General features: G+C 39.0%; 1 protein-coding gene across 4 annotated transcripts in view; it reads left to right on the forward strand.

Annotated features, from left to right (window-relative positions):
• EMB (embigin) overlaps positions 1-12,502 on the forward strand; it is a 196,198-nt gene that overhangs the window by 116,621 nt on the left and 67,075 nt on the right. Inside the window, exon 1 of one of the 4 annotated variants that reach the window (XM_070743369.1) lies at positions 10,730-10,919. The exons of the other annotated variants lie outside the window; for them this stretch is intronic. Coding sequence (XP_070599470.1) covers positions 10,841-10,919 — 79 coding nt within the window. The 5' untranslated portion in view covers positions 10,730-10,840. Of the gene's footprint in view, positions 1-10,729; positions 10,920-12,502 lie in introns of those variants that run through there. 4 annotated transcript variants of the gene reach the window in all.

The raw sequence follows: 12,502 nt of genomic DNA on the forward strand, positions 1-12,502 counted from the left end.
GAGGAGCTAGATAATTGATCTCCTTCTGAGCTGTCTGCCACACTCTCCTCCTCCCTGTCACTCATGTCTTCTTGGTCAGAGGAGCCTTCATCAGCAGATTCCACCGGGGGCAAAACAGGCCTGCAGCATGTGGAGGTCTCCCCCACATCCACAGTCCTTGGGGCAGGAGCTGGGCCAGAGCTAACCACAACAGATAGATAGATAGATAGATAGATAGATAGATAGATAGATAGATAGATAGGCAGGCAGGCAGGCAGGCAGGCAGGCAGGCAGGCAGGCAGGCAGGCAGGCAGGCAGGCAGGCAGGCAGGCAGGCAGGCAGGCAGGCAGGCAGGCAGGCAGGCAGGCAGGCAGGCAGGCAGGCAGATAAATAGATAAATAAATAATGTCCCTTACTTTTACTAGTCATTGCCCAGTCCTCTGTTAAAAAAACAAAAACGAAACCAACCCCAAAACCAATTAACAAGTTCCTTTTTTTTAATGATCTATGAAATTAAAGGAAGTATACCGCCTTCCCTTTTTAAGTTCTAGCCACAAAATGGTAATCCTATAGCTTTTTTAGTCTCTTCTTCCCAGGTCAGGCAAGGAGATTGGAGAATTCTTCAGGGAAGGCAATTAATAAGCATGATGCATGCAAAACATCAAGTAAAAATAAAGAAATGGGTTGAAAACCAAAACGGAAGTTCTTAAGTTGGCCTCATTTGCACCAGCTTTTGTATGGGAGACAGGCGACCGAAGGCTTCAGTGCAGAAGAGTCCTTTGTCAGAAATCAGCATGCATATTGTTTTGAGCTAGGCTGCCAAAAGAGAAAGGTAGTAGTGTTTCAACCCAGGTTAACTGCTGGGAGGAAAGCAAAGAAATCCAATGGTCTAGGGCAGTGTTTTTCAACCAGTGTGCCGTGGCACACTAGTGTGCCGCAAGACATGGTCAGGTGTGCCGCGAAGTTCAGCAAGAGAGAGAAAGAAAGAGAGAGAGAAAGAGAGAAAGAGAGAGAAAAAGAAAGCACGAGAGAGAAAGAGAGAGAGAAAGAGAAAGAGAGAGAAAGCAAGCAAGAGAGAGAGAGAGAGAAAGGCAGGGAAGGAGGGAGAAATAGAAAGAGAGCAAAAAAGAGAGGAAGGAAGAGAGAAAGAAAGAGGGATGGAGAGAGAGGAAGGGAAAGAGAGAAAGAGGGAGAGAAATAGAGCGAAAGGGAGGAAGAGAGAGAGAGAGAGAGAGAGAGATTTTTTTTGTCCAAACTTTTTAGCCCCCCCACTCCCCCCCATGATTTTGTATATGTAAAAAATGTGCCGCAGCTCAAAAAAGGTTGAAAATCACTGGTCTAGGGTCTAGGAACAATTGCCTACCCCTCCAAGAACTATTTTGACAATATAAAGATAATTACTTCCTCAATTAGCCCTCAACTCCTAGAAACTTCATGCACAAATCATGCCACATATAGAAATTGTTTGCTACTGGCATTGGTTTGTTTTTAAACTTCCCAATCTAGTCTAAAGTTTTTGGCAAGTAACCTTGCTTAACTATGTCTAACCAGACCAGACAATGCTTAACTTTGCAAGATCCACAAGAGAGAGTATAGGAGAAGAAGGCTACATTTGTTGCATTTTAACCCTGCTGTTCTGTTCGGGTCGTATGTGACCCGAAGCCAAGTTTGAGTCCCTGTAAAAAATTTTCCCTGCATATCTGAAACTTGAAATTTCATGACTATTTATCATTTCAGGGGTTCTCTCTATGAGAATTTTTTTGGGGGGGTGGGGGGCTTAGTTTTTGCTGGGCAAAAAAAGTTACAAATCTTCTGTTCGGGTCACATACGACCCGGACCGAAAACTCTTCATTTGCAGTGCTTATGTTTGGTCTTTTTGAAAGCTTTTTTCACTTGGAAAGTAGTCTGAACATTTCTGCACACAATGATATGAAAATTGAAATGAAAAAAGTAAATCTTATTGGTTTATTTTGCGGATATAATGCACGCCCCCCCCCCGTTTTTGTGAAATTTTTTTCAATTTATGGATAGTTTTGCTTGCAAAATGCATTCTATTTTACTAAAGTTGGTGTGAGATTGGTAGCTTGAACATTTCTGAATATAAGAAAAATATAAAGGAACTGAAAAAAATGATTCTTATTGGTTTTTTAACATCAGAAATAAGGCCTCCCCCCCCCCTTGGCTGCTTGCAACCATTTTCACTTTTTATTTTTTTATGCTCCAAATCCGAAATATTCTTTAAAATCTTAGGCATTCATTTACTCAATTTAACAATGCTGATCATCAAAAAATATTTTTGGGGTGGTGGCTAATTGTTTTCTGGGCAAAAAAAAATCATAACTTCGAGTCTGTTTCTGTTCGTATATGACCGGACCAAAAATAATTTTTTTAGGTACTTGAATTTGATCTTTTTGAAAACTTTTTCAACTGGAAAACTAGTTTGAACATTTATGAACATAATGATATGAAAATTGAACTGGAAAAATTGAGACTTATATTTTTATTTTGATCATAAATCCACTCCCCCCATCCTTTTTGAATTTCGTGTCAATTTCTATTTTTTAAGGCTACAAATCCCTAAGGAATTTTCCCCCAAAAGGTTTGATATACTAAATTGAAAATTTCTGAATATAAGAAAAATATAAATGAACTGAAAAAAATGGTTCTTATTGGTTTATTTTTGCCACAAAAGGGCCACCCCCCCCCCCGGCCTTGCTATGTGCCATTATTGTCACTGTTTATACATATTTGTCTAGAAATATTTGGAATATCCTTTTGAAAATCAACCACATTGTAGCCAGATAACTAATTTTATGAAAGAAATCCATTTTACTAAAAAAAAGTATGTAAGTTTGAAATTAACAGCATAATTTTTATATAAATTGAAATAACTTTATGTGCAAAATAAACCAATATGCATCAATTTTTCCAGTTCAATTTTCATATCATTATGTTCAGAAATATTCAAGCTACAAATCCCACACCAACTTTAGCAAAATTGAATGTATTCTGCTAGCAAAACTATCCATAAAGTGAAGACTATTTCACAGAAACGGGGGGGAGGCACATTTATGTGCAAAATAAACCAATAAGGATTACTTTTCTCAGTTCAATTTTCATATCATTGTGTGCAGAAATGTTCAAACTTGTTTCCAGGTGAACAGCTTTCAAAAAGACCAAATATAAGTACCTAAAATGATCAATTTGCAGTTCGGGTCAAATAGACCCGAGGGGGGGGGCACATTTATGTGCAAAATAAACCAATAAGGATTAATTTTCTCAGTTCAATTTTCATATCATTGTGTGCAGAAATGTTCAGACTACTTTCCAAGTGAAAAAAGTTTTCAAATTGACCAAACATAAGCACTTCAAATGAAGAGTTTTCGGTCCGGGTCGTATGTGACCCGAACAGAAGATTTGTAACTTTTTTCGAACAGAACAGCAGGGTTTTTAAGAGAAGGTGATAAGGTATTAAAATTGTTTATACTTGTGATGAAAAAATGTTCTTTTCTTTACTATATTTTCATTTTTTTTTCATTTTTTTCACTATTTTTAAATTTTTCTTTTCTGCACTTTCTATTTTTTTTCCTTTTTATACACTTAGTTTGTATGGTTTGTACCTTTTAATAAAACAGTAAAATAAACAATGTCTTATTTCCTGTTATAGGATCTTCTCTCCCATTCCCCCAAATATGACACAATTAAGGTCCCATCTGGGTAAATATGCATATGATTGCAACACAGGAAGCCAAGCATTTGCAGAGATGCTGGTAGGCAGTGGAATATGAGAGATCCCAAAATATGTGCATAACTTTGCTTTGTACCACTTATGCCAGGAGTGGGCTACTGCCCAGATGAAGGGAAATGCAATGGGGAAGCGAAAATGGAGCTCCACCCCAGAGCATCCAATTTGCATTGAAAGATGTTGAGAGAAAATGCATAAGCCACGGCCACAGTGCGGTAGTAAAATTTTTGGTAGCCCTTCACTGACTTATGCTATGTATATTTTTGTCTTCAGTGTCATTTCCCATAACTGAATTCAAGCACAACAACCTTAAGAATGATGGTGAAGATTTTTGGTAACCTAATCTATAAGCGTGACAATTTTACATAATACTCTTATTTTCTAGAATAGCAATATGAGAAGATTTCTTATATTAAGCGGGATATTTGCCCATCAAGTTTAATACTACCTGGGCAGACTGGCACCAGCTCTACAGGTTTGTCCGATTTGAATACTTCTCAAGGATTAATCCTGAAATTAATACACTTGGCAGGGATTTAGATTTATTTTTACCTTCTCACTGTAGAGTTAAAAACAACAACCAGCTAATACAATACACTTCAGAGGATAATCAGAACTGTAGAAAAAACAATTGCTGCCAACCTGCCTTCCATTGAGGACCTGTATACTGCATGAGTCAAAAAGAGGGTGGTGAAAATATTTACTGACCCCTCACATCCTGGACACAAATTGTTTAAACTCCTACCCTCAAAACATTGCTACAGAGCACTGCACACCAAGACAACTAGACTCAAGAACAGTTTTTTCCTGAACGCCATCACTCTACTAAACAAATATTTCCCTGAACAGTGTCAGACTTTTTACTAAGCCTGCACTTCTATTTCTACTAGTTTTTCTCATCATTCCTATCATCCTTTTCCTCCCACTTTGGACTGTATGACTGTAACTTGTTGCTTGTATCCTAAGATTTTTATTAATATTGTTTCTTCATTGCTTATTTGACCCTTATGACAATCATTAAGTGTTGTACCACGATACATGAAATGTATCTTTTTCTTTTATGTACACTGAGAGCATACGCACCAAGACAAATTCCTTGTGTCCAGTCACACTTGGACAATAAAATTCTATTCTATTCTAGTCTAGTCTAGTCTAGTCTAGTCTAGTAGTCTAATCTAGTCTAGCCTAGTCTGCCATCTAGAATTGCATATTTCTTCTTGGAATGGCAAATATTGTGCCTTTCGCACATTTAATTTGAAAAAAGGGAGGCCATTTTTATTTCAGGTGTAGAAGCTTTGGCAGCAGTTCTGTCAAGCCTGATCTTGAGAAAATGTTATTGGTTGATTCATTGATTGATTTGATTTGATTTGATTTGAATGCCGCCCCTCTCTGAGGACTCGGAGGAGCTCACAACAAGCAAAAACATCATGTACAAATCCAATATTAAAACAGTTTTAAAAACCCTTATTAAAAAACAATCATACAACCCGAGCAAACCATACATAAAACAAAATAGCTAAGGGTATATTAATTTCCCCATGCTTATACTATGTACACCCCACTTTAAAAACCAAAAGTTAATCCAGCCAGGGATTTCTATTTCTGTAAAAATCCAATTTTAACTCCTGATGGGTTAAAAGCTTGATTTAACCATTATGAACATTATTTTGGGAGGAAAACAGGATATATATCAAGGAAATGAACACTAATGTACTCTGCTTGGCTACCTCTACGTCAAACTTGTGATGCATGCTAGGCTGTTCTGTCTTATTAAAGTGGCAAGCAGAATTATTATTGTCTCTCTGTGTATCAAAATAGATTGGCCCTGGACTATCTGTTAGCCAGGGAAGGAGGCGTTTGTGGTAAATTTAATCTTTCAAACTGTTGCCTGCAAATAGATGAAACTGGGAAGGTAATTAAGCAGTTAACAACAGAACTGCGACAACTTACCCATAACCCTGATCAAGTGTGGAATGGGTTTAATGTAAAGGAGATGTTTGGTACCTGGTTTCCTAAATTACCAGGCTTGCAGGCAATAGTGGCATTTATTGGATTAATTGCTGCTGGATGTGTACTCATTCCATGTATTCTACCTCTGTTCATTAGAACTATTTCAAATAGCTTATCCTTGCTTGCTGATCGAAAGGCTACTGCACAAATATTAGCTATGTGGGAATTTGCTGCTAATCAGGAATCGGAGTATGCTACCTTACAAGCAGATACAGATCCTAGTTATGTGACTCTCCTTGCTGACGAAGAAGAGTCACAAAGGGGGGAATAAAGTGGCAAGCAGAATTATTATTGTCTCTGAAGCTTGGGAAAGGGGGTCAGCCTGACCTCAGTCTGGCAGAACGAAACCAAGATAAAGGAAGGGGGGTATTGAAGTGTCAGCAGAAAGTTATAAATGGGTCTTAAATCTGCTTAAGCAAGATGATTGCAACAAACAGGATGTCTGGCTTGTCAATGCATATGATGTATACCGATATCTGTTAATTTCCCAATTTCCCCAAATTTCCTGTAATTGTATGACCATATATGGGACAATATGTTATGCTGATATGTTATATTTTAGAAGAAGTATATAAGGAAGTCTTTGTAATTTGTTCGAGGTTCAGGCCGTTTACTTTGTAGTTTGTGCTTTGAACCTGCGCAATAAACTTTCCTTTGTTGGAAGAGCTGGCTTATGTCTCATCAATTCTACAACATTATGATAAAGAGCAAAATTTATTTATTCAAACCTGATTCCCAGTGACTTCAAACCTGAAACCCAGTAGTGGGTTTCATTTACCTGTCTTACCGGTTCGGAACTGTGAATGCGCATATGTACAGATCATCAGTGTGCATGCACATGAAACAAAATCTCATGAGTGGACGCGCACATGCACGAGATTTCAGGAATTTTTTTGCTTCCACGAAAAAAAATTGTTGAAACAAAAAAACCCCCATCAAAATCTCTCTCACGCACATCCCCTCATTAGATTTTGCTTCCTGTTCATGCGCAGAAGAAAAATCTTATTTGGATGCATGCGCGCCTCTGTCAGTCACCCGAAATTGCACTCACCGGAGCTATGGTGTGGCCCATAGTAGTAGCAACCCGCTACTGCTCCCGCAGCTGCTGCTACCAGTTCGCCCATCCGGAGAGAACTGGTAGCAACCCACCACCAAACAGTTCACTTGCCATCAAATCACAATTGAATCTATTTAGTTATTCTGAGGCATGCTGAAATCCAACAAGATTCTGTCATTTAGGCTTAATAGGAGTGCTTGGAACTTTGAAGCAGATTCAGTTAAGCTTTGACTCAGTCTTCCCTTTTAAGTGCCGGATACATAAACAAGGAAAGGACATGTCAGTCAGCTTCAATACTTTCATTTAAGGCCTTGAAATGGAGCAACAGGAATTCTTACTTGAGAGGTTAGGTCAGTTTATTTTATTGAGATGGTTAGATTATAGTGACACTTAAAATACAGGGGCAACAGCTCTGTCTTAAACTCTGTTTCAAAATGAAGACCTGTTGTAAGACAATAGGAAAAGACACCCCGCACCCATAACACCCTTCCTTTTAGTGACTACTTCACCTTCAACAACAACAACAAAAGAGTACATAATAGATACAAACTGTATGTAAATTGCTCCAAACTTGACTGAATGAAAATATGACTTCGGCAACAGAGTGATCAATGCCTGGAACTCACTACCTGACTCTGTTGTTTCTTCCCCTAACCCCAAGATCTTCAACCTTAAATTATCTACTGTTGACCTCTCCCCTTTTCTAAGAGGTCTGTAAGGGGTGTGCATAAGCACACTATTGTGCCTACCTACCTTGTCCTTCTGTCCTATTATGCTTTTCCCCCACTTTTTAATATTTGTTTGTTTGTTTGTTTGTTTGTTTGTTTGTTCGTTCCTTCCTTCCTTCATTCATTCAATTTTTTATGTCGCCCTTCTCCTTAGACTCAGGGCAACTTACAACATGTTAGCAATAGCACTTTTTAACAGAGCCAGCATATTGCCCCCACAATCCGGGTCCTCATTATGTTATGTTATATTTATATTTACTGTATATAGTTATGTTAAACTATAATTCTATATTTGTTTGACAAATATAATAAATAGATAGATAGATAGATAGATAGATAGATAGATAGATAGATAGATAGATAGTCTTATAGACTCACTTAAGATTGAATACACAACACATCTCTTTAAAATTTAAATTGACAATTGCAGGAGAGGAGTTATTGAATTAAATAATTCAAAGCTTTATTACATGTGAGGTCAGAATGGCTACACTGACTTGGGTTTTAAATAGGGGAAAGAAGGAAGAGAAAGGAAGACAGGTTGGTAACAGATACAGGTTATGTGTTACACAGATTACAAGTGCTTTATCAGTTAAGAATTGTAAGAAGTTATAAGAAACATTGTATTCCTAGAGACCTTGAGATTGCTGGAAACAATGAAACCCTTTTAATAAGTTACATTGCTACTAAAATCAATTTAGTCTTTCCTGCCTTCTGTATTTCCAGACTTTAGAAAGCCACCCACCCACTAACACTACAAGAGAAAAAGTATAACAACCTTGGAGCATTGTGCAGAATAGAATTCCACCTGTGGGATAAAAATACTTACCGGTAATCGGTTATAATGGCACATGTCTCCCACACCTTAAAAACATCCTGCCCTTTGAACAATATAACGATGTTTTCAGAAGATTTTCTGTTTTAAAAAGTCAGATCAAAGTTAGACACATTGCAAATCTGCCATAGTGACTTCTTGTTTCTGGATCATCAAACATTTATGGCTGTTGTTTTTTCATTGTCCTTATTGTGCATGTCCTCTTATTTTTCACTGTTTTTTATTTATCAATTTATTTATTAATTAGATTTCTAATTAATGTACAGTGTTCCCTCGATTTTTGCGGGTTTGAACTTCGCGAAAAGTCTATACCACGGTTTTTCAAAAATATTAATTAAAAAATACTTTGCGGGTTTTTTCCCCTATAACAAGGTTTTCCTGCCTGATGACGTCATATGTCATCGCTAAACTTTCATCCGCATTTAATAAATATTTTTTTAATAAACTTTAATAAATAAACATGGTGAGTAATAATCTAAATGGTTGCTAATGGAATGGGAAATTGCAATTTAGGGGTTTAAAGTGTTAAGGGAGGGCTTGTGATACTGTTCATAGCCAAAAATAGCGTATTTACTTCCGCATCTCTACTTCGCGGAAATTTGACTTTCGCGGGCAGTCTCAGAACGCATCCCCCGCAAAAACTGAGGGAACACTGTATAAGAAATCTAAATTTAAAAATCAGATCTAAAACCCCAATACATTAAAACTATCATCCACACTCATCCCCTGTACATGCCAATCATTGGCCAGAGCTAGGCGTAACTCAACCGCCCCAAGCCTGCCATTTTATGGAGAAAATAGGAGGAGGGAAGATTAGTTAGAGATTGAGTTATTTATAATATTTTTAAATAATAATGAAAGGATAAAAAAATTCAATGAATAAAAAATATAACTGAGGCACTGCCCTTTTCACTCTGAATATATACAAATCGTAGGCCTTCAACCACATGGTTGTAGTTGTAATCTTGACTTTTGTTGACCCTTTGCAGCTCTCAGTGAATGATCTGATGAGACTAAACCTTTGACTGCCTAAATCAGAGTTTATATCATTGCTTCCGTTCCTGGTTTATGGGGCAACAATTAAGGAGTCTTCCTGGCTCCAAAAACTAAGGAGTCTTCCTGGCTCCAAAAACTGTCTGTGTCAATCATTATTTGGATTGTTTGTTGTTTGAGCAAAAATATGTAAGATGAGGAGCCTTTTTAAAAAAACAAAAGGACCCTGACAGGAATGACGTTTTGCTTCAACTTTAAAATTCTGAAAGGCATAGAAATCAGCTTTCCTATTTAAAACAATAAATAAATACGTAAAAACAGATCCAGCTCTAACCATTAGAATTAGAGAGGTGTTGAAACTTCAAAAGTGGCTGTAAGGAAATGGGCTGTGTTGTTTAGGAAATGGACTGTGCCGTCCTGCTGATTATTTTATTTTATTATAATTTTATTATTTTTTATTATTTGCTTGCTTGCTTACTTACTTACTTACTTACTTAATTAATTAATTAATATGCTGTCCAACTCCCTAGGACTTTGGGCAGCTTACAGCAAAGGAAACATGTATTTATTTATTTTATGTATTTATTTTGTCCAATACAAAATGAATACATGTAGTAATATATATCAAGGAAAGGATAGAAGAGAAGATATGAAAATAAAATATGTCAATGAAGAAAAGAGGAAAAGATATATGAATGGAAGAATATAAAATATATAGAAGAGTCAATTGGACAGGGAACAGAAGGCACACTAATGCACACCCCTTAAAAACATCTTAAAAAAGCAATTCAAACGTAATTTAAAACCCATTAAAGCCCATTAAAAGCATAATTTCCATACTCTTTCATGGGTTTGGCTTTTTGTCATGTCTTTGGTTATTTGGAGATTTCTTCTTCTTCTTTTTCTGTGTGTGTTTTGAATTATTTTTTGTATGTAACTTAAGCCGCGCAAAGTTCTATTGGTTGAGAACCGGGAAGGGAATGTCATCTTCCTTGCAGACAAGCGTGGACCAAAAATCACGCGCCACTCGGGTTAACGAGCCCGACTCTCAGTTCCGACGACTTTCCATCCTCCGCTGTTTATAATGCCAACAAGATGCCCGGCTTGGACCAAGCGCGTGTTCGGCCCACTCCCCGTCCCTCATCGATGGCCTCATTTCTCCCACCTTCACACCCAACCCACCCAAAGGCTTGTCAGGGGTTTTGGGCCGCGCCCACCCTGACTGGCATTAACGGGAGCCGCAGCCCCCCCAGTCCCCCACCCACCCCGCATCGTCCCATTTGCCGGCGGATTCTCTCGTCGCCGCTCAAAGCCATTCGCCGCCGACCTCTCCTTTGACGTCAGACTCCGGTTATTATACAGACGCGCCAAAACGGCAAAGTGGCGCACCGAAACCCGAGCACCGGTTGCAGGAGCAGAGGAGGGCCGCTAGGAGCGCTGCGGAATAAACAAAAAACTCCGCGCACGGCTCGCTCGGAGGCTGCTTTGCAACCATGAGGGGCTCCGGCGCGGTCGGGCTACAGCTGGCGCTGCTCCTGGCCCTTTGGGGTCCCGCGGAAGCTCAGACTGCAGGTACCTCGTGTCCTTCCTCCCGGTCGGGGGTCCCCTTCTTTTCTTTTTTTTCCATCAGTCGCAGGGCGGTTGGAAGGTCTCTGAGGCGAACTATGCGGAGTCATCCTTGGGTCACCGTCTTCCAAGGGGACTCGCTCGCTCGCCTTCGTAGAATCCACCCCTCAGGGTGGGGGGGGGAGAGAAAAAGTGAATAAGGCTCCTTCTTCGGGAGGGGGGGAAACACACGGACTAGAACCTTGACATTTGGGTACGAGTGCATCCAACCTGCCCGCTTTGCAGCATCGGAACCCGACTCCAGCGTCCGTCCTCGCGGGCCAATAGATGCCCGGGAAATAGATTGAGGGCTAGGAGCATTTGTAAATCGTGAAAGCTTTGTTTGGATTTATATAACCGTGCATGAGTGTTTCCCCAAAGTCCCCAAACCACGCTGCCTCTGAATGATGGATTAGGTGTTTTTTTTAAAAAATACTTGAATGAGGGTTTGTCTCTCTGCGTGTACGTGTGTGTGTTGGCGCGCGCGCCGGTGAATGATGAAGTGCCTAAAGGTGGGTAAACAGTTACTGCGAATAGAAGATGGGGCTCTCCGGGCACCCTTGGCTGGGATTGGAAATTAGCGATGCTGTGATAATCACTGGCAACTGGTCTTAATAACTGCAACTCTCCCACGGCTCATTCCTTGATTTCTTTCTTTCTTTCTTTCTTTCTTTCTTTCTCACTTTCTCACTTTCTTTCTCTCTCTCTCACTTTCTTTCTCTCTCTCTCACTTTCTTTCTCTCTCACTTTCTTTCTCTCACACACTCTTATTTACTTTCTCTTTTTTATTTCTTTCTTTCTCACTTTCTCTCTCTTTCTTTTCCCCCTCTCTCATTTTCTCTCTTTTTCTTTCCCTTTCTCTCTCTCTCTCTCTCTCACTCTCTCATTTCCTTTCTCTCTCAGTCTCTTCCTTTCTCTCTCTCTCACACACTTTCTCTCTTTTTCTCTCTTTCTCTCACTGTCTCTTTTTCTTTCTTCCTCTCTTATTTTCTCATTTTCTCTTTCTTTCTTTCTTTCTTTCTCACTTTCTCTCTCACTTCTCTCTCACTTCTCTCTCTTTTTTCCCCCTTCCTTCCTTCCTTCCTTCCTTCCTTCCTTCCTTCCTTCCTTAGTTTAGAACTTTGTTGGATCTTTTGTTCTACAATACACATGCCTGTTGAAGAGAATGCACTATTGAAATGAACTCTAGTTTATCCTCTGGCCTATAAAAGTTTTTGTTGTTCAAGCCTGCTGGTTTGTAGGGTTCCTCAATTTTACTATTTGACTAAAATTAACTTTTGGACAAAAAGCAAATGTGTTCTGAAAACTCTTGGCTACTGTTTGGATTGCTGCTTGTTGAAGAATGGCTGGCTGTGATCTCATCACGCATTCCTTTTACCAGACATTATCAGGCATATGTGTAGGAGAGATTCAGAGCCTCTTGGATGAGAAACCAAAGTCTTAGAAGTATAATGGATCAGTTGTGCACATTTAGCTCAGCAAAAAGAAAATTAAAAGGTGATATGATGTGAAAGTCATAGTTGATGATGACGGAAGCCAACAAATTTGGG

This window comes from Erythrolamprus reginae, chromosome 2 (genome assembly GCF_031021105.1).
Source record: "Erythrolamprus reginae isolate rEryReg1 chromosome 2, rEryReg1.hap1, whole genome shotgun sequence".
NCBI classification, from domain to species: Eukaryota; Metazoa; Chordata; class Lepidosauria; order Squamata; family Dipsadidae; genus Erythrolamprus; species Erythrolamprus reginae.